The sequence below is a fragment of the Mchenga conophoros genome, linkage group LG2, assembly GCF_057382185.1.
Source record: "Mchenga conophoros isolate Kocher_MC1m ecotype Shallow Benthic linkage group LG2, M_conophoros_male_GT1.1, whole genome shotgun sequence".
Lineage (NCBI taxonomy): Eukaryota > Metazoa > Chordata > Actinopteri > Cichliformes > Cichlidae > Mchenga > Mchenga conophoros.
Genome location: NC_140527.1, coordinates 32,412,238 through 32,439,943, shown reverse-complemented (window position 1 = coordinate 32,439,943; position 27,706 = coordinate 32,412,238). Strand labels below are relative to the sequence as shown.

General features: G+C 39.9%; 2 protein-coding genes across 3 annotated transcripts; one reads left to right on the top strand and one right to left on the bottom strand.

Moving 5' to 3' along the window:
• The first annotated feature begins 203 nt into the window (after positions 1 to 203).
• Positions 204 to 23,071, top strand: slc43a1a (solute carrier family 43 member 1a). The gene is made up of 15 exons (XM_085295833.1): positions 204 to 430; positions 5,745 to 5,908; positions 6,465 to 6,657; positions 8,350 to 8,405; positions 8,994 to 9,070; positions 15,405 to 15,497; positions 15,865 to 15,998; positions 16,091 to 16,218; positions 16,775 to 16,921; positions 17,021 to 17,056; positions 17,143 to 17,278; positions 17,471 to 17,600; positions 17,691 to 17,764; positions 18,411 to 18,534; positions 19,676 to 23,071. The coding sequence occupies exons 2-15, from the start codon at positions 5,755 to 5,757 to the stop codon at positions 19,871 to 19,873; spliced, it is 1,680 nt and encodes a 559-aa protein (XP_085151959.1). The 5' UTR covers positions 204 to 430; positions 5,745 to 5,754; the 3' UTR covers positions 19,874 to 23,071.
• A 44-nt stretch (positions 23,072 to 23,115) lies between these two features.
• Positions 23,116 to 27,634, bottom strand: med19a (mediator complex subunit 19a). Of its 2 annotated transcripts, none has more exons than XM_085295835.1 (6): positions 27,273 to 27,634; positions 26,767 to 26,889; positions 25,382 to 25,515; positions 25,128 to 25,224; positions 24,940 to 25,034; positions 23,116 to 23,479 (listed from the first exon to the last, which is right to left on the bottom strand). In XM_085295835.1, exons 1-6 carry the CDS (start codon positions 27,496 to 27,498, stop codon positions 23,414 to 23,416), a joined length of 741 nt encoding a protein of 246 aa, XP_085151961.1. In that variant the 5' UTR covers positions 27,499 to 27,634; the 3' UTR covers positions 23,116 to 23,413. The 2 variants fall into 2 exon arrangements, with proteins under 2 accessions (XP_085151961.1, XP_085151962.1); XM_085295836.1 differs by having other exon boundaries at positions 27,279 to 27,634.
• Between the last annotated feature and the right edge of the window lie 72 nt (positions 27,635 to 27,706).

The following is a 27,706-nucleotide window of genomic DNA, read 5'->3' as shown; positions in this document are numbered from 1 at the left end:
ATGTGATGTCCACATATGTGGACCCCAGGTCCTACGAGGTCAAGGGCTCTTTAAAACTTCCATGCGCCATGCTGGAGGACATTTGCATGGAAGGAAAGACCAGCATGAATGTGTGTGGCGTAGTGACTTTTCTCCTCCCCTCAACAGGCGGTAAACTAGATGGGAGGGAGAAGTCAAATTGAAGGGGGAAGTGTGTGGTGTAACCGAAGAGAGAAAGGGAGAAAAAACGTGGACTTACAGGCAAGGAACATCAGTCTTCAACCAGGAAGAAAGGGAGAGGACAGAGGGAGGGGGAAAAGTTTTATTTAGGGGACTCGGGCTCAACTTTGCTATTAGGACAACAATTAGTTAAAGTTGAGCTTAAATTCTTATTTTGTTATTCAATAAGGAACCTTTATTTCGAGCCCCTGTGAGAGGACACACAACTGAAGTAAGTATATGATGTTTACTTACATTTCCACGTTTTGCCGCTGTTGTGTTCACGAGTTTAGTGTTATATGTAAAAAAAAAAAAAAAAAAATAAAAGACGTAAGCGGCGGCTTGAAACAGCAGGAGGAACAATCGACCTCTGATACACGTGGCATGAGATGGACAGTGTCAGCTTTCACGATACAGACCAAACGCTGCGTATTAAACTCACAATATGTGTGTGTGTCCACGTGTGTTTGTGCGTCCGTGGCCTGGTGAGGGGAGAAATGGCGCAAAGTACGGGCGCTCACAAAGGGAGAGTAAAAATGTGAGAATCGGCGCGAGCGGCAGATGTTGAGAAAGTTTCGGAAGTGACGATTAAAATGTGTACAATACGCTCAGTGAAACCTGAGCCTTCATTTCACGGAGCATCGGAGTCCTGCCTGTTATGACTCATTTATAATATTTATAAAACCCCTGGGAAGCCATAAATGCGCACAAATGTCTTAAGTTAGGCGTTTGTTTTATTATAGCCCAATTACAGCATAACAGGGGCGGATCTAGAGCGGTGGCATGTGGTGGAATGTGCTGGCTTTTGCATATGACAGTATGACAGTATTGCATATTAAAATAAGATTGCATTAACACTTTGAGCCTAGCTACAGATAACCTAGCTACAGTTAACACTAAATATAAATTCTAAAACTGAATATATTGCATAGTGTACCCCTCCCCCACCATTAACACACAAAATTTTTCTTGTTTTCAGTAGCAACCGATGCTTATGATTGTGCCAGAGACTGTATTGCCTTGTGTCACATGCTATACAGTACATCAAATCAAAATCACGTTTTATGTAACTGAAATGTTTAATTATGTGGGCTAAAGAAAATAAGTAGGCTATAGACGATATTTATATGAAACATGTATACTTACTGCATTTGAATCTTTTTAACCATATGTAACACCTGGAAGAAACTTTACATTGGGTAGTAGTCTGATGAATTTGTTGTGCATTTAATGTATGAGTTATTAAGTTGGTTTATGTCAGTCAGTGAAAACTTGCTGGGATGACATGATGAAAATCTTGTTTGCATCTTGAAAAACCAAAAGTTGGTTGGTTTCATTGATGAGGAATCAAATAAAACAAAATAAAATGACAACCCCTTAAATTAAAGAATATAAGAAAAATGGGGAGAACGATGGCTGAAGCAACTGTATGTTTAATACGTGTGGATTTTAAATGCAGCATGTCCCCAAGTCACTGGGTGTAGCCTCTAACACCCAGTCTAAAGCATCAAATAGAGCAGAGCTCCCCATTTCTCTCAGAACTGGGGCGCTGGCGTTCATAATCAGTGGATGTTTTTGGGTGATTAATGGTCACAAAACCCTTGAAAAGCAGATTAAAAATAATCTTGATCTTTAAACAGCCTAATTATATATTTGTTTCCCTTTATCCAGCCAGTATGCCTATATTTTATGTATTTATTGCTCGTTTGCCTTCTTCATTTATTTCTTAATTGTGTCACGCTTTGATGGGATCTGGAGGCCAGGGGAGAACTCCAGATTTTGACATTTGGAGCAGCACATGAACGCGTCTCCTCTTCTGCCCTGCCTGGTAAGCGGAGGCTGACTGTCACACCCATGGAGAGACAGCTGCTCGCCGGCCGGGCAACTTTTGGACTCAGAACAGAGAGGCCCAGGGCTTTGTGGTTTATTTTATTTGGAAACATTTTTCCTGCGGTTCTTTTAGTCCCGCAGAGTTTGATAAACACGTCTGGTCAAGGTCATCTATATCACCAGCAGGGAAAAAAAGAGCATGGCTGGAAGTAAGCAGCAACAGGGAGACTTGAAAGTAAGCATGATAGGGATAATTGAGCCTATATGTTCACTCAGTTGTTGATTGAGAAGGAAGGCCCTGTTCAATAATTCAAAACCCATTAAAACCCCATCCGCTTATCCAGGCTGCCAGTGGCAAAGAGGAGTAGAGTAAGTCCTGAAGTTATTGCATCATTCAGCTGCTACTGCTCCGGTATTTCAGGAAACACCCTCCTTTTGTGGGATTTATCCCAAAGCAAGCTTCACCTGCTTTAACTTTAAAAGCACACACTTCACAGTGTTGTGACAGGGACTCACAACTGCCTGCCAACAACACAAAAAGCCGGGCATTCATGTTTTAAGTTGTTGCCACATGTCTGTCATGTGTTGACCTTCCTGCACGGTAACACAGTAGCACTCCTGTTCCCTTTATTGACAGCGTGCAGTTTACTGCAGTAGTAACAGGCACCTGGAAATGGGCGGAAAAACGGTGACGAGGGATGTGTGATAAGTAGTAGTTAGTCCGAATGGATCCGTGCCCTGCATCAGTTTGTGTGAAAGCGAAGCAGATGACACCACAGCCTTTTTTTACAGTAACAGACATGTGTTTGTGATACCAAGAAGCCATGAACTCCCATTTTCATTTACTGCTTTGCCTCCTGAGCGATGTGTGTGCACGATATTTTCATGCACAAACATATTTCACCATGTGTGTGTTGATGCCCCTAATTCAGCCCCCGCGGTAAATCAAATACATGTGACTGTAACTTGTATACTTAGACCTTTAATGGTCTCTGTGTTACTTTAACATTTTAGTTTGTATATGTGGAAACTCTGACACTACTTAGGAGTTACTGATTTTTTTAAATAATTTAAAAAATTTTAAGTTAATGACTTTTATGGACTTTAAGTGGCTGTTTTTTAGAGTTAAATTTTGTGCATAGTGTAGTGGTGTATATATGTGCTTGACAAGCAAAAGGTTGCTGGCTCAATTCTAGCCAGAGACACAAATCCTTTCAGGGGCCGTGTCATGAAGGGCAGCAGGTGTAAAGATTAGCCAAATCAATCATGTTTGACTTGGCAGAGTTACATTTGCTACCTGCTGTGGTGACCTGTTCTGACAAGGAAGCAGCTGAAAGTAGGAAAGTCATAAGCGCAACAATGAAAACTTGTATGTTCAACTCCTTGTACTCATTTGACCTTTGAAGTTAATGATATACGCTAAAAGATTTTTTTAAAAGTGCACATTGAGGTTAATTAAACGACAGATTTCCTCAGCGAGATACTAACTAGGTTAGGCTGTCCTTACTTCACATCAGCTTTGGCTGAAATTAACAAGATTTAGATTTACGCTAGATTAAAGAAGTAATGTGCGCATATCGACAGACACCCTATCAGGATCATCAAAATAGCAGTTCAGTTGTTGACTGTAGCAACAGCTAAGCAACAAATTTTTATCTGTGTACAGTTATCTCTTATATACAAGGACACATGGGATAACTGTAATGGTTGGGGTTTTTTTGTTTGTTTTTTTCCTCCAGGCTAAAAATAAAATACAAAGCATATATGACACATCATGCAGGATCCAAAGGGGAAATGAACTCCTTCCTTCATTTTTGCCCTGTGATTGATAGCTGGAGTCTGTTTTTATTATCATTTATAAATTTGGTTGTAAATGATAATAAACTCTATGGACAGAAAATTTGGTTATCATTTTGCCCTTTGATTGATAGCTGGAGTCCGTTTTTGTAAGCAGGTGGATCTCTGACACATTTTAAAAGCTCAAATATGAACATCTTAGGCCTTTGTAACAGTGGATCTAATAACTTTGGTTCTCTCTGGCGTGCTGGGTGGATAAAACAATCGGTTTGAAAATGGTAATGGATCGACAACAAAATTCCTAACTTAAAGATGATATGAATGGTTGTAACTCAAGTGTTTGTAGAAGTTTGGCTAAAAGTTAGCCTCTTTACTGTTTGTGTGCTCAGACTTAATTAATGTGTTAATGTGTGGATTGGGCATTTACACGACAGCGTGAATAAGCACCGTCTTCTGCTGTCACCTCATTGTTGAGTGAGTGTGTGTTGAAGGGGTTTTTGTCATGGGGTGTCAGTTACAACGAAATCCTGCTTTTCAAACACTCTTTTCAGCACAAAGGCGGTTCAGCGGGCAGTGGATAATCGCATTACACACACGCCTCGTGAAGGCACACGCAAGCTTGTGAGCACAAGCGGAGACAAATCTGTCCCATTAGGGCCTCTCTGGTTCTCCTGTATGACACATGCTTAAAGGATGCCGCCATTAAGAAGCACTGAAACTGATTTCCTATTTGAGGCCTTGACTGTAGGCCTCTTCTCTCGCTGTTCCCCTCTGCCCCCTTTTGTGGTTTGGCTGCCAAATGGAATAGCTGGTCATATTTGGATCATTGCTTCTTGTTTAGATGTTTTTCATATGTGTGTTATCAGATTCATGACTGTGTTGGGCGCTCATGTTGCAGATCATTGTGACCAGTGACCTGTACTTTATGTGTCTATGTGTGTGTTTGTGTCTGTGTCTGTGTGTACTTTTCAGGTGGCCGTGACTAAGATGACTTTATTTAGTCAGTCAAATCACAGCTGCTGTGTTTTTGCCCATGTGTGTTTATGTAAAAGCAGCCTGATTATCCTGTGACTTAAAACCAAAGCCAAGCTGTAGTTCCATTTGGTTTCCATACTCATTTAATCCCACTCCCCTTTGCTTTTAGATGGAAACAGCAGCACTTTAAGGTGCCACCCCAATTTCCATAAGGAAAGCAGACCAATTCAGCACTCTGCAGTGTTTCTGGGAGTCAAACTCAAGTGCTTTGTTCACAGCACAGTAGGTGAACATCTGAAGCTATCTGGCCTAGGATTTACAAAACAGTGACTCTCCACATGGACACTTATTAGATGTACTCATCAGGTTTCAAATGTCAATGTGAATGAAAGCTTAAGTTCACAGGAAGTAAATCCGGACTGGAATAATTTCACAAACCCAAAGTCATGGAAAGTGGTGTGAGTCACTCAGACTTATGGTTACAGTTTGTGCCTTTTTTTTTTCTTCCCTGAAACAACAAACTGGTTTAGCAAAAATCCTAACATTCACGTCGCTAAAGAATTTCCTGGTCCTTAATAAATATGGGAACATTGGGAAAACATTACTGAATGTTTTTGAGCTAAAACTAAATAAGGGCTTCAAGTAATTAATGTTGTTACTTCAAACTAAGACACCGGATAATCAAACCTTTGGAGGAGGTGGTTTAGCATCAGTAATGACTCACATCAGTGTGTAATATTATTTAATAAAATCTGTTCAGCTTATTTAGTGTGTCTGGAAGTTTTTCAAAGGTGTTAAACAAATGGAAAACCCTTCGCATTTACATTGGATGCATCAACTATCTTTTTTACTTGTTAGAAAAAATAAAAAAAATAACCTCCATGTTTGCCTAAAGTCATTTCAATTTATCCTCCCCCTCCCTCTTTGTTGCTCCTCAATCACAGAGCAGCAGCGATGGCGCCCACTCTCGTCCAGGCCTACAGGAGGCGCTGGTGGATGGCGGTGACAGCGGTAATTGAAAACCTGCTGTGTTCGGCTGTGCTGCTGGGATGGGGCTCCTTGCTCATCATGTTAAAGAGGGAAGGCTTCTACTCTCACCTGTGCTCAGGTAAGATCAGAATCTCTGAACCTTGATATGGAGATAACACATCTATTAGACATTTGCATAGATTGTAAATAGAAGATAGACGTACCCAAAATACCAGCAGCCAAATTATGTGTTCGCAAGCTTGCTACAGTTTTTTGTTTTGGGAGGCTTCTAACTTTAAGCCCTGATTAAATCCTAACAATTCACCCCATCAACAGTTCCTATGAAGGCATAGAGACAATGCTCAAGTACATTTTAACATTGGAGTCCATGAGGACTGACTCATTTTAGAAACGTCCCTTGAGTGGCCATTTGAGGAACTGCAGGTTTTAAGGCCTCATCACTTGGAATTACTTTTCGGGAAACATATGTATTGTGTTCAAATGTGTCATTGCAATCTATAAAGCATGAGATTGTCTTGTTTTGGAAATTGCAGAAAAGTCACCTTTAAGACAAGTTTAGAAAATGGGGAAAATAATGCTTAGTTTTGGAGTCAAGTCAGAGCCCACAAAAAACCTGAAAGACTCAAATAGTTCTTGAGCGATCTCTCATCAAGCCTACACACTTGTTCCCACAGAAAATGACACAGCGCACGCGTCTTTGGGTAACTCCTCTGGCCAGAAGGTTGAGGAGTGGGTCAGCTGTGTGGACCAGGAAGAGATGCTGAATCTGGGCTTCACCATCGGTTCCTTCTTGCTTAGTGCCACCACCCTCCCGCTTGGTATCCTGATGGATAAGTTTGGACCACGTCCCATTCGACTGGTTGGAAGGTAATATTGTAACATTTGAGAATGTATTTGTATGTGTGGCTCATAAATGATCCTTGTATGTTTGGCTTAATCATAAAAAAATCTTCCTTGGCACATGTGGAGACGAGGAAGGAAAACTTGATATTCAATCAATTCATTTACTGGTAATTGTGTTCTAGTACAAAAAGTAGATGGATCACATTCCCACAGCAGGAACGAGAAGTTGATCCAGTTTCTGCAAATTACTGAGTAGGCAGTCCTCGTTTGTATGTGTGCACCTTTTCTCAGTACACGTGTAGTTAGTCTACAACCGTTCATGTAATTACAGGATGTGTTCTGTAAGGTAGAGCTTGGACTGACTTCAGAGCCAGACTCTTAGAGATACAGTAGAAGAAATAATTATTTGATGATCTGCTAAATTTTTAACTTTGAGAAGAACAGTCTCATGTTTTTATGGTAGTTTCAGTTTAATCGAGAGACATAAGATAAAAAAACAACAACACATTACATAAAAGTTATACTTGCATGAAATAAACGTTTGATCCTCAAGTAAAACATGACTTTGTACTTGGTGGAGAAACCCTTTTTGGCAAGTGCATTTGTGCATAAGATGTTTCCTGTAGTTTGGTACCACATTTGCATACGTCTCAGGAGGGATTATGACCCACTCCTCTTTACAGGAATGCTTGAGGTTTCTTGGCTGCTCAGCAACTCGAAGCTTAAGCTCCCTCCATAGGTACTTTTTTTTTAATAGGGTAGAGGTCTGGGGGTTGGCTAGCTGCTCCTTTGTTGTGTTGTATTGTCTGTATTTTTGGGGGGTTATTGGTCATTGCCTAAAGACCCATCTGTGATCCACCTTCAGTCTTCTGGCTGCGGGAAAGGAGATTCTCATGATTTTAGGGTACATGGTCCCATCCATTGGCCTCTCAGTCCTATGAAGTCGTCCTGCACGCTTAGCAGAAAAACAACCCCCAAGCATGTTTTCATTTCCTGCTTGTCTGTAGGGATGGTATTTTGTGGGTCATATTCAGCAATTTTCTTGCTCCAAACACGACAGATCGAGTTGGTCCCAGAGGGCTGAATTTTTGGTTATACCTGACAACAGCACTTTTTCTCCAAAGCATACTCAGAATCATTTAGATGTTCACTGGAAAACTTCAGTTAGAGGTTGGGTTATCTTCAAAACAGAAGGGTAAAAAGTCACGTTACGTAAACAAACACACATGGTTTCTGCCTTTCTCATCCACAGTTTGACTTTACTTGACTTTTAAAAGTCAAGCGTGACACTTATCGGATTTGAACGTATCTGATTCAAAAAGCATTCAGGCTGTTAAATCATTGACCAACTGTTTTATAAACCAGACTTTTTATAGCTGATTTAGACTTCTGGTCTTAGTCTTTGTAGACGTTTCAACATAACCTCCATAAGTGGCTGACACCGTTGTCAGTTTTATGTGTCAGCCTCGATGGAAACTGATAAAATTTGATTTGGCAGATGACAGATTTTACACCTGAGTTCCTGTCGCAACTTCAAAGGGGTTTTGTGTCTCTAGCTGGAACGAATCAACAATCTCTCCAAGTCACCAAGCTACCCACTGTGGCGACCCCTTGTGGATAAGATGGCAGCAGAAAGTAGCTTTTTATTACTGCCGACGATGTCACCAGCAGCTAGCTACTTGGAGGTTTCATTATTTTTCTCTCTCTTTGTTGCAGCTCATGCTTTGGTCTGTCCTGTATTATGATGGCCACCTCTGCCTACAAGACCGACGGTGAGTAAAAACAGACAAGATATTAATGAGATAATCGATGCAAAATGGCACACAGGCTTTACAGAAGTCTGTATACCTGGATTTTTTTTAATCACTGTAAAAACAAACAAACTGATTTTTATCACTGATCAATAAAGTATCTATCTATTTGCATGACAAATGAGTTATTTAAAAAAAATTGTTCCTACCTGTCACTCATAACTTATAATTTTAAGCCTAATTAAAATTTAGATTAATTTTAGGGTTATATGAAAGTGTCTGTCACACTGGCTGGAACCATTTTATGTACCAGCTTGTTTATTTAAGCTGCTGTCTGTGTTGCTCAATGTTACACTTAAACCACAGAGAAAGTGACGGAGTTGCAGCTGCATCAATGTGTTTCACCACACCCTCATCTTTACACCACTTCACAAGTTAAAAGCCAACTGCTTTAGTGAATATCTGCTGCGGTTAAATTTTAAGGCCCATGGTAATTTGCTTGTTTTTGAAGGCGGTCTCCTGAAATGTTAACTTAAACTGACTTCTTGTAAAATGAAGTCCTCCAGTTTACCAAAGCGAGTTTTAATGTTTCTCTTGCTTTCTCTGCAGTCCTCTCAGCGCTCATCTTCCTGGCTCTTTCTCTGAATGGCTTCGGAGGCATCTGCCTGACCTTCACCTCCATCACGGTAAGACACACGGCTAACAGGCGAAGGGATAAGACATGCAGTCTGGCTGATTAATTGAGGGGAATAGTGTGATATATATATATATATATATATATATATATATATATATATATATATATATATATATATATATATATATACGGCACAGGCAACTCAATATATAACCTATCCAGAGCCCTCATCAGTTGTTTCAGTTCAGTTCTTTCTGCTGTGACAAAACAAATTTCCCACGTGTGGGACTAATAAAGCTTGTCTTGTCTTGTCAACGGCCAGTTCCAGTGCAGTTGGTTTCATGTTCACATCTCATTTACTGGTATCGTTGTGTCTTTTGTGATGTTGTTAGAACAAGACAATCACTCCTCTCAGTACCAGTTTGGATTTATTTTTGGGTGGCAAAGGTCTTATTCCATGTGGTCAACTTTACAAAACCCCTAAATTAAAAGAAGGGAGCCTTTGCATGGACACCATATCTTGTATTTCTTAACAGTTGATAGTAGTATGACTGGTAATCCTGTGCAGTACAATCAGTAACATTAAATGCTATTAGTCATCTGGTAGTCAGTCAGTAACTCTATGTCCTATAATATAATTTAACACCATCTATTTACATAACTCTTTCTAAGAAAGTAGTGACAGGGTTTTATTTTTTTATTCTTCCTGGAACAAATGAGCAGAAACATTTTAGTAGCATGGTTGGTCTCTCAGCTGACAAAATGGCATGTGTTGTTCTGACTGGGTGGGGGTAAGGGGTGGTGGTGGTACGGTGTGTGATGTCCACATCAGGCGTGTGCTCTATCAGCAAGTGTGTTTTTAAAAAAATCATTGTCCTGGCAAGTATTTAGGTTGGTGCTTAGTCTTGGTACAGTGTTTTCGTCAGAGTGCACATGACTTCTACCACATGGAAAGTTTCCACCAATTGCAGCCCAAGGGTGACTACACACCCTCCCTAGTGCTCGGCCCCTTTACCTCTAATCAAAGATACTCAAGGACACATTGAGCACACATTGAGCTCTTCCTCGCGACCTTCTTCCTGCTCTCTTCAGTTTCTCCGCTCAGCAGTCAGCAGAATAATCACTACACAACATTTTAAACTCTGCATGACTGTGCACACATGCGGATGCGCAAATGTGCGCGCACGGGGAGATGAACAAGAAACAGCTGTTTAAATGCTGAAGTTAAAGACTGACTGTGGACAGATGACCTTATCCTGGGACCTTTTTCTCTTTAAGCTTGCAAACTGCTTACGTGGGTGTTTTTACAGAAAGAAAAGCGTTAGAGGAGTCTATTATGAAACTGGATGCCATTGGGTATGAAAGATGTTTAGGGTGATATAAACCAGACAAACAGTGCAGATGTTTAAAAAAAAAAAGTGTAACTTGCAGGGACCTGTTGGTGGTGACTCAGCAGGTAGACTTTTTTCTTGTTTCTACAGTGAACAAAATCGCAGCTTTGAATTTTGATGAAATGTTTTGGAAGTAGTGCAGCAGCACATCGACAGAGTGGTTCGTTCGTTCAGGTTTTTACAGATGCAGACTCATCTTTTTTTTTTTTTTTACACAACAGTGAAAGATGTTTAATTAGCACTTCTTCCCCCCCAGGTAGAGGTGTACAAAAACAACACTAATTTTAAAAGCAGAAATGAATGCAAAATTAAGAATGTAGCTACCTTTAATACTCGCATGGCTAACATTGCATTAAGGAAACAGGCATAACACATGCAGGAACGTGGAGCTCCTTTTAGTGTTAGCTCACGCCGACACAGAATGTTCTTTCAAGCCTATCAGACAAACACGGTCAATAACACACACACACACACACACACACACACACACACACACACACACACACACACACACACACTGTTGAGTAATGATCAGCTGCCCCCTGTTGTTTGTCCCTGACTGACCTCCGTGTCCCTCGTTCCTTCCCTCTGTCGACACTTCTAATCGGGGTGAGGTTTACCAACACCGAGTGACCTCAATGCTGCTGCTTTTCTAAAGAGTGCAAGGGCAGACACACACAGACGTAAATTCACAAATGCCATCATAATTTATACCATGTGGTCGAGAGTTAAACAAGACCATCTCAGTCGTTTTGCGGTATTGTGCTCTATGAGTCAGTTACTGGGGGGAAACTCCCAATACAAAGCCCATCATTGGATTTTTATACAATACATAAATATAGTAATTCATTTAGACAGACATTATAACTTCAGATTCTTTAAACTGGGAATATCAGACTCCCTTGGCGGGCCGGTCTTAATTGGGATGGAAATTCTATGGATGGATTTCCTATAGAAATGTCTGTAGGAACCGCTGATGTCTTTGTCAGTAAGAAGACTGTAAAGCTGACAGAAGCACTGATGAACGTCCACATTTTATCCTCATTCTTTACAGTTTTCACATTTTCCAAAAGTGGACTGGACGTTTGACGTTGATGAAAGTTTTAACATTTTTAACTCCATAACCTTGATCAGGGTAATTAACTCTGCCTCACTTTCACAGGTACTCTTGGTCCCCCTGTGATGTCCGTACATGTTCAGTGTTATTTTGTAATAATACATTCATGTTGCCAACAATAACACAAGATTGGCAGAAAATTGTAAAATCGTTTGAAGAGATGCTGTCAATTACAACAACAGGTTAAAAGATTGTGGGTTTTATTTCAAGGAGGAGTGACATAATTGAGTTTGGTTGAATATTAAATAAAAACAACTGAACACTGGGACATTTGAGGTGCAGTATCTTGCACAATGAGCTGAGATCCTGTGTGGGTGATGTAAAAGAACAACAACAGGCGCCAAAAGCTGCAATTGTGACGCCCTGTAGTTTTCCGTTTTCTGATTTCTTTCCTTCATTAAATATTTAATCAGAATCAGAATCAGAATACTTTATTGATCCCTGGGGGAAATTATTTTATTTTTATTTTTATTATTTTTATTATTTTTATTTATTTAGTTTGACTCATTACTGTGCTCAATATGCAAACACACCTTTAGTTTATTTGGTTTTTACCAACTAATTAAAGCCTTAAATGACAACAAGGTGATTCACAGACACCTTCTTTTCCAGTGAGTCACATTGTTAGGAATGCATGAGGTCCTTTGAACGCCCTATGTTCTCTATGTACAGAATGAAAGTTTTTCTGCTCCCAGTATCATGTCATTTTAAAAGGAATGAAGCCTGGCCTGCAACTGACAATGCAAATACTTTACCACTGGCATGCGATTAGACAATGCAGCTACTTCTGTTAATCATGTTCCTTGTAATGACTGTGAAAGTTGTCAGTCTGCTTCTGACCTACTTTTAAATTTACTCAGTGAATAGAAGCAACTTCAGGGAATTGGGGGGGAAAGGTAATTATCGTACATACCCTAATATTAAAAAGTCCCTAGTCTTTATACAAGTCCACTACAGCAGGCTTTTGACGGCTTTGCTAACACTCTGAAGTTGACAGTTTGACCAAACTGCGAACACTGAGGGAGGGAGCAAAAAGAAGTCTGTGCTAATCGGCTCCAGTTTAGGGTTTCCTGCTGGGATCTCCACAGAGGGAGGCTCTGCAAATGTAGCGTTGGGAGATCAAACACAAAAAGTTTTACTCCTGCTACCTGTCTTTTTTTTTTTCTTACCTTGCTGATTTTTTATTTATTTATTTTTTTCTTGTGGCTTGTCCTGTCTGGCAGATTTTGCAATCAGAATTGTGATCTGAATGTACAGTGGTGAAAAAACAGCTCTTCTTCATGTGAATTACATTATATGTGGTTTGGTATGACAATGCAGAGGCAAGACAGGTGGGGGGTGAATGCACAACTGCCGCACCTGTAAGACACAAAAGACAAAACAAACATACAGAACCTGGAACACAAAAATGAGAAAATACACAGATACATAAGCCAACAATCTTCTTATAGTGTGTGTGAGTGTGAGAATGCCCGTGTCTTTGTCACAGATGTCCTTGCTGATTTTATACTCCTATCTGTCTTTCTTCCTCTCCTTTTTTTCCTTTCCCACTTTCCCTTCTTGCGTCCTGTCTTTCAAAATTTCACTGCTCATTAATCTGCTATTTGGCCCATTCTCCCAGTGAAAGTCTTAATTAAACTCAGTGCCAAAGCCTTACAACACCCAAGTGAGTGAGCACGGCAGGAGTAGAGCCTGAACTCATTAGCTGTGGCAAGTGAATGGCTAAATCCTTTTTTTTATGTGTGTGATTTTGACCCTGTGTGTGCGTCCATACAGTCATGCGTTTGTGTCCACATCCCCCTAGCAGCATTCGCATGCATAAGTGTTGCAAGGCCCTGTAAAAAAATATTTATTTAATAGGATCTGACAGAACACAGAGGTAGAGGATAGACATTTGCACTTTCCATATTTGGTAACCTGACATCTTACAACATGAGATGCAAGCTCGGAGGGCCCCGTTTCCCACATTCCATAAACTTCCACAGCACTGCAGACCTTATGTTCATAGACGAGCTGTAATTCAGTTCTCAGAAGTGCTGAATGAGGACGGGTGTTCTTGCGGTTGTTTTTCTCCTCTCACTCAGACAGGCAGACTCTCTCCTCGAACATCCTCAGGAAAGCTTTTCTTTCCTGTTTACCTGCCAACATCTCACTTCAGTGTCAGCAACTGAAGTGACCTCATGCTTCCTCGATAAAGCGCAGGCACCACAGCTTGCACATCGTCACAGTTATGTAATCTCAGGACAGCAGACAAAATTCATACATGGATGAAAAAGCACACCTCTCACCCACACCTTCCACCTTACATCTTGTTTGGCACAAAGGCCAAAAATGTTTGTAGGAATTTTGATATTTGGTAATAACACTCCTGGAAACCCTTTTCTATGCAGCTCTGAATCCCAGTGTGTCTAAGTGATGGGAAAATTAAGGACTGCAGAATGTGCTATAAGAAATATTTATAGTAATTAGAAGGGATCTGTAATCTGTTAAAGGTACTATAATTAATATTTTTAACCAACATTTGCTCAAATAACTATGTATAATGTAAGATTAAACAAACTGCGGTTTTCTTAGCTCTACAGAGGTTTATACTCTTCTTACAAATTATTTTAGGTTTTCCCAACCCACAACTTTACTGCTTTGGTTCTCACCGCTATCTCGGTGCAGCTGTTTCCAATGAAAAGACTTGTGTACACTTGCTGATACGCTAGCAAATACAAAGCGAAGTTACACTAGCAAACATCGCTTGATATTTCACTAAGGATTTGGTGGAGAGGGTAGGGAAAGTAGAGTGAATATTGCATTTAAACGTATAGGCTTGTAACACAGGACTCCAAATAAAATGCTGATGTTGCACCATGTTGACTGGTTGTGCAAACTGAAGCAAGTTGCGTCCAAGTCAGCCGTATCAACTTTCTAAGTAGCCTAAGCTGGTGTTGTTTTCAGCTCATTCTTAATTAATAGAGGTTTAAATAACTTAAATAGATAATGATTTTTCGCATAAAAAAATTCTATATCTCTATACATCATCTCCCAATAAAAATGTTAGGAGGTCAACGTTGTGCTCCTTTATGTTTAATAAATGCTCTCTGCCTCGATAACGTCAGTGTAAGGGTGTGGAAACTGTCTGGGAGACAACAGTGGCACTGACGGCGTAGGGAGATTAGGTGACGTTTGCAGGAGTTTTGGAAAACTGTGGTCATTGGGAGAAAGAGAAAGAGAGAGAGAGAGAGAATAGTAAGCTTGTCATCCAGCACAATTAAAATCCTACACATGTGATTTTTATAATCACGATTAACCCATTTAAAACTCTAATTAAAAGGACACTTACTGTGCTACAAGCACAATAGGTCACTGTTGTGTTTGCTAAGCTCCTTGTCACTGTAAATAGGTTGACCTAATATATGGTGTCCTAGTGCCTAATGCCCACCACCTTTCCCCCCTCATGCTAGGTCAGAGGAAACTAGTCAAGTCTGAACTAGTTTGAATTTTATTTCTTTGTTTTAATTGCAAGGATAACAATGTTTCTAAGTATAGCATAATCCATTAATGAGCCATGGGGCCATGTCTTCATTTCTTCTTTGTTTTGACATGGAAACTAATATTTTTAATGAGTCTGCTCTGCAGGAAGAGAGAAGTGTTACTGGGTGCAAACGCTGCAGGCTAGAGCAGTGAACCGTTGCTGTTAGGAGCAACCTCATCAGTGTTCAGTATTTCGTCCTGCTAACACAAAGCAGACCACTGCCCTCTGCTGGCAAAATAACATAGTGAACCTTCACTAGAATAAATGATGAACTCCAGGTAGTCCATGGACCACTGTGAATGTTTTTATATGTGACCATGTCTGTTTTGTCTACATGTCCCTGTGCCTGCAGCTCCCCAACATGTTTGGTGCCCTGAGCTCCACCATAATGTCTCTGATGATCGGCTCCTACGCTTCCTCTGCAGTCACCTTCCCTGGAGTCAAGGTAAATTAAGGATATGTTAACAAATACATCGTTAAAGTTACACGCTTAGATGAATTTCTCACATAAACCGGGTGGAGTTGTAACTGTGAGTCTACTTCAGAGTGCCTTTGAAATGTTAGAAATGTTATGGATGGAGTTATAAGGCATAAACATTGAGGTACGCCACTGTAAATAAATGCATAAATGTGTCTGGATGGTTTCTAAGCACGCTCACCGTAAAAACTTTACAAGGTGATAATGTCTGTGTTGTGTTTACAGCTTGTTCTGTTTCCGCCATGTGGTTTAAAAAAAAAAAAACAGTGAGCGAGCACACCTTTAAACACAAGTGAAACATGAGTGTAAAAACATAACTTCTTTTCCTTCCCAGGCCATCTACGACGCAGGCGTGTCGTTCACGGTGATCATGTGGACGTGGGCGGGTCTTGCCACATGTGTCTTCATAAATTGTTTTGTTAACTGGCCCAAAGAAGGTTTTCCAACACCCGAAGAGGTGGACTACAGGTCTGTTTGTTTTTGTTTTTTAATATTGATACAGTAACTGTTGATGACAACCGTAACTCCGTAATTGAAACCCTCCTGTTTATTGATAACAGTAAGATCCTCCATGTTCAAGAGCCACCTTCATCTGAGCAGAAGGTTGTTGGTGAGAGACTGAGCCACCAAAACGGAGACATCCGACGCTCCACAGAGAAGCTTGCTAATGGACATGAGGTTGCACCCAGTAGGTCAACAAATCTGTCCTCTTTTCCTTCTGCAGTTTGTGTGAATGTGAATGGTGCACTATACAAGTGCCAATCTATATTGAGGTAAATAGATTGGATATAGAGCAAGTCATCTACTAAACATACTGTATGTTTTACATACTGTAAAATTTTAAGATTTGTCTTATGGGGTCTTGCTTTTTGACCCCAAAAGATACAGAGTCCCCACACATGTGTGACTGTACGGATATAGGTCCCCCAAAATGAGTAATGCAAGTGTACCCACACACACAGCCACAATGCTCGCAGTCATGCACCTTTTGTATTGTGGCCACAATAAAATTCTGTCCCATTAATCATCTTGCAACCCCTCAAATTATAAAATTGTAGACAAACTAGAAAAGTGCCTCACGTCTTGCACATGTCAGGCTGAGAACCACTGATTTATTTTGTGTGATATTACTGAGAGACTGGATCTCCCGCAAGGTTTACGGTAAAAGTTAGAAATCTGAACCACTTCTCCTGAATTTCCATCACAATCATTACAGGAAAATAAAAACACTCGTCCTCTCACAGATGCGGTTCCTTTCCGTCGGTCTGTGTTTTCTCCCATCTTCCTCTGGAGTCTGGTTACCATGGGGATGTCCCAGTTGAGAATCATCTTTTATATGGGGGCAATGAACAAGATGCTGGAGTTCCTGATCACCCATGGAGAAGAGCACCGTGAGTGTCCAACCCTCAAACACAGTCAGTATTTACAGTACTGTGAAAAACCTTTGAGCAGTACTGACAGAAATGCTCTTTATTATATGTATCTTCCAGCGTCTGGCAAGCTAGCCAAGGAGGCAGAAGACAATGGTGAGCACTGTAGTAATAAGGCTTTAAACTGAAACTTGTTATCTTTGTTATTTTGTCTTCTCTTAATTTAATGTTTTGTCTTTCAGTGGGTTTCTACTCGTCCACCTTTGGCATGCTACAGCTGTTGTGTCTGGCCACATGTCCTCTGATTGGCTACATCATGGACTGGAAGATGAAGGAGTGTGAAGAGGATCAGACAGTCCCCTCAGGCAGACAAGAGAGGTATGTGCAGAGAAACTTGACAGATTTGGGAATAAACATTCATTTATTTTTCGCCTTTATTGGGTAGTTTGACAGTAAAGACATGAATATAGGATGATGGAGAAGGACTGACTAGACTGACGAGGCCATTTATATATGAGAAGCACACACTGTATGTTGTGATGGGAACTTCTTTGCCTGTGTCCTCAACAGGCTCACCAGTGGACCCAAAAGAGACCGTAAGATTCAGAAGGTGACAAATGCAATGAGGGCGTTCATCCTCACTAACCTGCTGCTAATTGCATTTGGAGTCTGCTGCCTCATCGACAACCTGCCTCTACAGGTAATGCCTTATTCTGTGACAACAACGATACAACAGTAATTAGTGTGATGCATTAATTCCCTGACTTTTTCCATCTCTTTTCAACCTTAGATCTTGACCTTCATCCTCCACACTATGGTCCGAGGCTTCATCCACTCCTGCTGTGGAGGACTTTATGCTGCTGTGTAAGTGCTGATAAATCTTTGTACAACACAATTACATGCAAAGTTTCACAAAAACCTAATTTTTAAATCACATGGCATTTAAGTGACGTAATAACTGGAAGAAGTGCTCATCAAAGTGAACATATGTTGAGTTTCCAGTTCATTAATACGACAACTGGGATATCACTTAATCTTGGAAATGAGACAATGAACTCTTTTCTGACCCATTTAGTGTGATTATCTAACACCATATAAACACCAAAAAGCACGGCTTTACAGTGTGATAAAAGCAACCAGATGTGGTAACAAAAGGAGGGGGGATCCTGTATTGTGTGCCCGGAGACCACAAACTGCAACCTTTCAGCTTATGCATTGCTTTATACATTTTATACTTATTCAGTATGACATGCATAATTATGTCATTGTAGGATTGGTACATATCTGATTGTTCATTATCACCCAACATCGTGTGGGCAAACATTCAACTTGTTGGTTATGAGTGCCCTCCAGAGCCACATCAGCATGAAAACAAGCTCTCTCTGGCACTAAATCCTGCATTTCAACATAGATGTTATGTCTCCAACACTAAATCAGCTGTTTTTATTTTATGTATTGTCAGCCTATTGTCACTTGGTATTTCACACTAACCACTAAATCTTTCCCACAGCTACCCGTCCAACCACTTTGGCACGCTGACAGGCCTCCAGTCCATGATTAGCGCTGTGATCGCCCTGCTGCAGCAGCCACTCTTCATCGCCATGGTTGGACCATTGAAAGGAGACCCCTACTATGTGAGAAAACACATTTTCTCTGCATGCCTGCGAACTTCACAATGAGACGCCCATAAAAAGCTCTCAGCATTGTTTATTGCGCCACCAACTATCCATGGGATAACTGAAATTGTAAATGAAATGAATTTGCATTTGTTAGCTACAGTTTTATACACATTAATTTCATTAGGTAATGAGTGCACTAAGTGAAGACTGAAGAGGCCAAATGGTAATCCTAAATTGGATCATCATGTTGATTCACCTCGAAATGTCCACATGACCACTCAGTGTATGTTAAAACAATCATTCAGGTTTCAAACATAATGAGTCCTAATCACTCTGATCACCTGCAAATGTTTTATCTAGAGCCACATAGTAGGTTGACATTCAGCAAGTATAATATGAATATAGCAAAAATATATATAATATAGCAAAAATATTTGAGCTTCCCTCGGGATGAATTGTACTGAGTTTGGGTGTCACATGAGTTACAAATCTGAAGACATTCCCTTCTGCTTCTTTTGTTTACTGCAGCTAACCTAGCCTGTGAACATATTAAACACTGTTATTTTGAGAATGTTAGCACTGTAACATTAGCATTTTAGCACAAACCATGACTATGCTTAAAGGAGACACTACTGTCGCAGTGTTTGCTTACATTGGTAAGTAAAATTTAGCCAAATCTTCTGGCTTCAGGCTGGTCTTAACAGGGAATTTTCCTTAAGGTTATTGTGTTAAAGCTCTCTACATGCCTGAGATAAAGAGGAGGGGCTTACAAGCCTAGGGTTCTGTTTATGGAAGCCAGATGAGGGGCCAGCCAATCAGAAAAAAGTAGGCTTTTAGGAATGCCCCCCTAAAAAAAATACAAACTAAGAGTTAGAAGGGCTGTTTTCAAAGAACAAGCTGCATAATTGGCCAGAATAGGACGCGAGAAAGTTTGAGATTTAAACTGTTGTTGTTGTTTTCAGTTGATCGGTTCTTGCTACATGTTAAATGTAATTTGATTTATATGGGTTATTGTCTCAGTTGGTTTCAAACAGTTTTAAAGTTTTCTTCCTGTAGTTTAAAAATAGTCACAGTTGAAACTGTCAATTTTAATTATGGCCTGACAATGTGAATCATAATTACAACTGTCCATCTTCCTGATCTTTCTTTCCTGCAGATCAACCTCGGCCTGCTGATCTTCTCGTTTACTGGCTTCCTGTTGCCGGGTTACCTGTTCTACCACTGCAGACAGCTGACGAGGGAAAAGAAGGCCAGAGAAAAGCTGGCTGCCAATCAGGAGATGGAGGCGCTCAACCACACCAACGCCAATGGCTGCAAACCTCACACTAATGGCTTCGCTGCTATAGATGCTTAGAGAACACAACAGCTTAGGATAGGGGGGGACAGTAGGATTAGCTATGAAATAAGCAACCATAAAGTTATGTTAAGTTTTGTTTTTTGTTTTGTTTTGTTTTTTTAAGCTGGTGCTAGTTCTCGTAACAAACCACATCAGAAAGAATATGATATCCCACATGTTTGTATTTTAGGGAGATTTGTCATCACTTGTTTTGTTTTTTTATTTATTTTCGTCTAGGTCAAGGATCAAGTTCGTGTGTTTAAAAAGCCATGGATTTCATTTGATATCACAGTACTTGAAATACTATGATATAGTTTTCTAAGACTTATAATCATGACAATACTAGTTAACACCAAAGAACTGCTTGAAGATATTAAGTTACACTTCCAGTTCACAAGCTTGTGGAGATAGGTTAATTGGATAATCCAAATTGTCACTAGGTGTGAATGTGCGAATGAATGTGAGTGTAAATGGTTTTCTGTCCCTGTGTGTTGGCCCTGCGACAGACTGGCGACCTGTCCAAGGTGTACCCTGCCTCTCGCCCTATGACAGCTGGGATAGGCTCCAGCATCCCCCGCGACCCTGAAAAGGATAAGCGGAAGCGAATGGATGGATGGATGGATGGATGGATGGATGGACTTCCAGTTCAGTATTTTAGGACTCAACCATTTAGTTCTCTATATGGACAAAAGTAATAAGTGACTCATTTCAATAATTGAATTCAGGTGTTTCCAGTCCCATTGCCACAGGTGTATAAAGTTACGTGCCTCACCAGCTGCCTGCCTTTACCAACATTTGTGAAATAATGGGTCGCTTTATGGAATTCACTGAATTTAAGCACAGTGCTGTAATAGGATGCCTTTGTTACCACCAGTCAGTTAGTGGGATTTCTTCACTTAGATATTCCATGATTAGTTGTAAAAGGGGTTATTGCAAAGCAGAAGCGTTAAGGAACCACAGTTAATTCAGTTAATAAATGGTAAACCAAATAAAGTTATAGAGTGGGGCTATTGAGTGCTGAGGCGCATAATGTGTAAATGTTGCCAACAAGCTGACTTGATAACTCTGGAGTTCCAAACCTCCTGTCGCATTAACATCAGCACAAAAACTGTACGCCAGGAGCTTTGTGGCAGGCCAAGAAGCTCCTGTAAGTGTATTGTGTAGGTGGTCTAAAGTGTAGATTAATAGTGCTTTTTCTACTGTAGTCTCCAACAAACTCTTAACAAAAAAACAAAACAAAAAAACACACACAGTAAGACACTGTTAATGCATGTGAAAAAAAAAATCCTAAAGACCTAGACGATTTGAACATTTCAATATTTATGAGAACTTCAGCTCTTCACAAACGTTCTCTGATTGAAACACACAGGCGGACACCACATCTACCTCCATTTACTTTTTCTTTTTTTTTTGTACTGTCACTCTTTAACAGACTCCTTTGCCTATCCAGCATTTAACACACCCTATCCAGCATTTTCATTTAAATTAAAATACCCGAGCTGAACAGAGAGATTTCTCCTCGTGCATTTGTGTGATTCAGAGATGAAGTTTAACCAGCTTATTTTCCCCTCACATTCTGAACTCTTTTATAAATATAAACATCTATAGGAACACATTTTGTAACTTTTACAAAGAAAGAACGGGATGGGTTTTGGTAATTGTGACGCACAGTGTGTCAGTGTTGGGGACTACTTTATACTACTTTATGCACAGAAATGAACTAGTGTGTGTATAAAATGTGTATTGAAGTGTAGTTTTTATAATTTCTGTAGCATTAAAAAGGGAAGCGCTTCATTATCAGCTAATGTTATTTTGTAGCGGGCCTATTCTAAAGAAAGCTCGGGTGATTTAATGTTTATTCTGCTCAGTTTTGTATTGCAGGTAAAGAAAACGTCCTCCAGCAAATTGTCTTGTAAATAAGTGTGAGGTGTGACTTGTATTTTATGATCTGCCGCTTGCTTAACATTTTTGTGTACAGTATATTAAGTGAAGACTGAGGAGGAAGTGGCTGGGGTCAAACTTGTTTGTTGTAAATGTGATTTTTAACTTGATAAAAACACATCTAGCTGCAGCACGTAGTCTCAGCCAATGGCTGGCAAAAACAAAATGTATTTTTATTCCAAAGTGTTGTGTACATGATCTACATGACCTTGTGTCATTGTGTTGTGTACATGTTTGTTCTGCACAAGTGTCCACAAATTACAGCACAAATCAGCTTTAATGTATATTTTTAATTGTTTTAATTCAATCCATTTCAATGCCTGGGCAGCTTTCCGTAGATTTTCTGTTATGTTTTGTCATTTTATTTATACACCATTTTCCTGGTCATAGGACGTGTTCAGCTGCTTGACTCTTTGCACGCTTGCTTAGACGTGAGGTTTTTATTTCAGCTTTGTGCCTGTGCTGCTATCTTTGCAATGGAAGTGAAGGCAAGATTAATGCCTCTAGCAAACAGCTTACTCTATACCAGGGGCGGGGGAACTCCAGGCCTCAAGGGCCAGTGTCCTGCAGGTTTTAGATGTGTCCTTGATCCATCACGGCTGACTTAAATGGCTAAATTCAACATGGCTTGAACTTTTCCAGTGGCCTGGTAATGAACTACTCATTTAAATCATCCGTGTTGGATCAACGACACATCAAAAACCTGCAGGACACCGGCTCTTCAGGCTTGACGTTCCCCACACCCTACTCTTAACCAAAGACATCTTTAGGGACTGTGATAACAGTTGCTAGTATAGGAACGTAAACCAGGAATGCCTTAATATAAACTATGCACTAGCTCTGCAGTAAAGTCCAATTTGTTGTAAACTCACCTTTAATCTTCATAGAGGGTGAAATTTTTATTACTTTGTATAGATTAGCATTTGAAAGTTTGAGGTTCTACTTTATGCCATTTCTTTATGTCCTTCTTGTCATGTTAAAATATTTAACAACCATCTGTTGTATTATAGTTCCGTGTAAGTAGCTGTCTGAAAAGCTAATGGCTTCTGCTTTTGTCTTTATATTTGATTAGTAGTTGCCACCTTGAATTTAATCTGTGCCTTTGACAGTCTTGAAAACCTCCTTTGCTGTATCTGTAAAGACTGTTAGATGAACTGCCTCTATGATTAGTGTTGAAATGCTGCTTAGCTAAATTAAATCTTGCATCACTATAACCAGCATGTGCATTTGATATATGAATAAATGATCAAATGCCAAGACATTGCCAGAGTGATCATTATTTTAAACCTGATCGTAATCTAAGACAGACCAAGACACAAGATAGTAACCAAAGTTTATTTAATTTTGGCATTACGGTCAAAAGATATTACAACATTTTTAAAGAGAGAGACACACACACACACGTTGTCATCCACAGCACCACACAGCTTATCTGCCTTTTACACTGTACTGAAATCAATCTTTCCATCACATCCTGTCACAGCTCACTCTTTCGCACACCATACATTTATTTCTCTCTTTAAACATACTCTTAATAATACAATTACTTGTAAAATACACACACATCCTCTTACAAAAGTCACGCATTCAAACACAGGCATGCACACAGTGGGCTGTCTATCTGAGGCTGTTGCTGTTGGGTTGTGATCCAGCGAGGCCGGGGTGGTCTGGACTGTGGCGGTTCTGTGGGGGGGCAGAAACAGAGTTGTCACACTTATAGGATGAATACAGGTGTGGTCTTCACTGCTGCTGAGTGACATGAAGCAGGAGTTTAGAGAGGCTACATCTGCAGTGGGACCCCAGATGGTTTTAAAATTATTGAGGTTCACACACACACAATTAAAGACCTTGTTTAGAGATTTGGTGTCTCAGAAAGGACTAAAACTGTGGAGAAAATATGGATCTGGTTTTTGCAGAATATTGTTTAATGTTAACTGTTTTAGCAGGTTAAAGCAGAGGAGATTAAGAACTTGTCAATGCTTTATTGCAAAAAAGCTTAATTATTTCGATCAGGGATTACTCACAATGTTTGATGAAATCTAATAAACAAAAATCAGCAGTAGAAGTCATGGTTATGTTTTTTATTTAACCTAAGAACATTTCCACATGCACAATTTTTAAGAGAACTCAAGGGAATGGGGCTAAACAGCTGTGTAGCCTTAAGAAAATCACTTATCGGTGAGGTTAACTGGAAAGAAAATAACTTGCTAGGAAGGAATAAAGACCAAAATCTGAAGGAGTGGGAAAAAAAGGTGATGTGGTGTGATGAGCCGAAATTTAATCTGTTCCAGAGTGATGGGCACATCTTACAGGTGTAAGAAGAGAGGCAGATGAAGTGATGCATAAATCACGCCTGGTGCCTAATGCACAATCCTGTGGGGACAGTGTTATGATCTGGGGTTGGTTCAGTTGGTCAGGTTGACAAATGTTATGTAGCAACTTTAAGTTTCTAAAAAAAAAAAAAAAAAAAAAGTCAGCCAAAAACCTGGATATACTTAATGACTGGATTTTCCACCAATTAATTTTTTGATGGGAGGCTCTTGTTCCAAGATGAAAATGCCAGGATTCAATGGGCTCAAACTGTGTATGAGAAATCGTTTCTACACTTGGATTGGCCACCACTGCATTGGTGAAAAGCCTGCGCAACTCTGGAAGTTAATTTAGTCATTAAAGCTCCAGTTAAATAAAATTTTAAAATAGTGCGATTTCAATTTTTTCTTTTGGTTGAGCAGTGTACATACAGGTATCATCATGGTCATGTAGTTAAAGCATTCAGATCCCTCGACTTTTTGCACATTTGGTGTTTTCCACTGAATTAAGATCAAATGATGCATTTGCAAACATGTAACGGTTTACGTATTTGCCTAAAAAGTGAAAGATCCTCACTTTTGATAAGAGACACACATCCCTTTGTTTTTGTGTGAGGAAGGGTTTTTGGTTTAAAAATAAATAAATAAATATATCTGCCGACTCAAATACGAGGAGCTACTTGAAGTGTCGATCCCTTGTTAATAAGAGATCAGACAAAAGTAGCCTTTAAAAAAATAAAAGAAATTAAATACAGAAATTAAAATAAACCTGAATTTACTATAATAATGAGATCCGTCTAACTAGTTCAGGTAAAGTTTGACAAATGATCTTACCTTCTTCTTTTTCTTGTCTTTCTTCTTTTTCTTGCGATCGGGATCATCATCTCTCTTTTTCTTCTTTTTCTTGGGATCAGAGTCTGACGGCGTTTCTGTGACATCAAACATCAAAATAAGAAAGGTTATTGAAATGATAATATTTGTACCTTTTTGCAGACATGCATGTGGATAAACTTATATCATACCTTGTGGTAATGGATCCTGCGGTCGATGGTGTTTGTGCTTGTGCTTGCTCTTCTTCTTTGGAGGCTGTATGTGCATCAGTCTGTACTGTTCTGGGAGCTGCAAAGATGTGATGAAAAATTAGTTGCGTACTTAATATGCAAATATGAGAATTAAGATCATTTAAATGTCAGTTAAATTTGAATAATCAGTGTCAGTCAGGACGTTGAAAATGTCTGCGTGAACTTTATACTGCATTGTATTTTGTAGTATGTACCGGTCCTGTGTGTAGTCTGAAGCCTGTTAGCAGAGCGCCAGTCAGTGGGCTGAAGGAGTTTCCACACACTGGAGGCTTATCAATCAGAGAGCGTAATGAGCTGCCGTCCTGTGTGCCCGGACAGTCAATCATACCTGCAGAGAAGCAGAAAAGGTCAAAGCATAAGTGCTCAGCTGTGTTCACAGGTAAATTTAATTAAATATTCAAATCAAAAGAGAAAGAAACAAATAAACTGCTGCAACTTTTTCCCCCCTGGGTCCCCACCCACTCTTTGGTGTGATCAGTTCTTTTTTCACATGCACCCCTCTAGTTTTTCCACTTTTTTGTAGATTCACTCCATTCTGATAGTTTCAACAATATCCCTCCAGGAATTTGCTGACATTTGTGAGTCCTTCTACTGATGTTATGATTATTATTCCTTATATCGATATGATGATTCTCTCACTGATAAATTGTGCAGCAGAAAAGTAGCTGGAAATGCACAGGACGAATCACAATAGTTTCAGAATCACAATAGTTTCGGACTGCTTCGACCTGACATGTAGTTAAATTTCTATGGGAGGTGCATGTCAGGTTATGTCATAACGTTTTAAGAGAAGTTTGCAGTTATGATGTAGCTTCGCATAAAATTCCCACTGATTCCCACTAATATGTTATATCTGTATTAACTAGTTGTGGATCATGGTTTAACAGCTCCATTATCTGAGTACTCAAAGATCCAAAACAAGAGATGTGATTGGAGTATTACAATCATCTTTACTATCACATCACATTGTTTATGTCCTGTGCCGTAGCAGAAGAAATGGCTGAAGATAAACTACAAAGTGTTTTTCCAATATGAGTTTATTTTGCAGCCAGTTTCATAACAAAAGGTGGCCTGTATAGTACACTTAAAACTAGATAACCAAAACACACAATAATATAATTGGGATCTTCAGGCCCATGAATGACACCTACACTTAGAATTTATTATTTCAGAACTAATTTGGCATTATTAAATGACCCAAAATGACAAACAATTAAGATATCAGAACTTGTGAAACAGGCTGGTGTGGAGGATAGACTACTTGTATAACTGACACTGACACTTGTGTCAGTCCACTTAAAAGGGAGTTATCCTTTCCCACTTTCTCCAAGTGGTTGCTCATACGAACAAGTTCTGATAACTCTCAGTTGTCAATGTGTCCTTTAGTAAAACTCAGTTTAAAGACTTTTTCTCAGTCAGCGGTATCCAACGGACAGTGAGAACCCAGGTTTTAAAATATTTTTATAATATTGCATTTCACAGCTATCAAAGTAAAGCTTTACGGCTACTGTCCAACACTGATCATTATAAGATTGTTACTAAACAGTTATCTGACCACATCTGTGACTGTAGCACCCACCTGGTAACTCTGGCAGAAAGTTGCTGAGCTTCTCCTTCACCTTCTTCCCGCAGAACTTATTGTAAGCGTGCTCCAGGTTGTAGTGCGTGATGAGGTTGGTGTTTCCCGTTAACTCGTTCCCCACTAAGCACACACACCAAATTCATATCATTTGTAACCAATCTGTACATAAATGTTTGTGAAATAGATGGCCATTTCCAAAGGGAACCTGGGCTACTTCAGGGATGTTCATTCCCATAATAACCGTAGTTACACAACATATTTTTAAGCCACAAAAAGGTGTTAAATCTACAGCATTTGTGTTACCCACTGAATATAAACGCTTCACTGAAAAACACATCGCTACAAACTACAATCAGCTAACTCAATGTTAGCCCACAACCAGCTAGTCAACCTACGTGAGCTAGTATTGTTTACAAACTATTTAAGCAGCTTTAGATTTCGGCTAAAGTTTAAAAATAAAGGACAAATTAAACACGAAGCACCCAACAGTTACAAGAATTCACCAGTACCAGGCAGCTCCCGCAGTAAATAGAAAGGTTCATTCATAGCTCCAGGCTTCCGTAGAGCAGGCCCTTCATCCCCGAGCTGCGGTGGTATCTGACCCGCCATGGCAACTTGGTTTTGCGGCATTGGCGGTGGAGGCTTCCCCGGTCCAAAACCCAGAGACGAAGAACCAGGTGGTCCCTGAGCTTCATTTGACCCGAAAAGAGTTGAAAACATTTCCGTCATATCTACCTTGAATAATACATTTATATGGAAAGAAAATGCCGGGCTCTTCAAGCTTATGGCCTGCTATCTGCGAGGAAGCTGTTCTCCGTGAATTCGAGTGTCAAGCGCTCTGCTCCTCACTTCTTTTCATGGCCACTTACCGTAATGCAGGCAACAAACACGCACTGTACCGTAACTGTCGGTGTAAACAGGACTATAATCACTAACA

Excerpts from the sequence above, each read along its gene's own strand:
- slc43a1a (XM_085295833.1), top strand. The coding sequence starts at position 5,755 with ATGGCGCCCACTCTCGTCCAGGCCTACAGGAGGCGCTGGTGGATGGCG. Across the intron at positions 16,219-16,774 it reads TGGACATGAGGTTGCACCCA|ATGCGGTTCCTTTCCGTCGG; the intron begins GTAGGTCAACAA and ends GTCCTCTCACAG. Across the intron at positions 17,279-17,470 it reads CCCTCAGGCAGACAAGAGAG|GCTCACCAGTGGACCCAAAA; the intron begins GTATGTGCAGAG and ends TGTCCTCAACAG.
- med19a (XM_085295835.1), bottom strand. The coding sequence starts at position 27,498 with ATGACGGAAATGTTTTCAACTCTTTTCGGGTCAAATGAAGCTCAGGGA. Across the intron at positions 25,516-26,766 it reads CTTTCTGCCAGAGTTACCAG|GTATGATTGACTGTCCGGGC; the intron begins GTGGGTGCTACA and ends GCTTCTCTGCAG. Across the intron at positions 23,480-24,939 it reads AAGACAAGAAAAAGAAGAAG|AACCGCCACAGTCCAGACCA; the intron begins GTAAGATCATTT and ends GCCCCCCCACAG.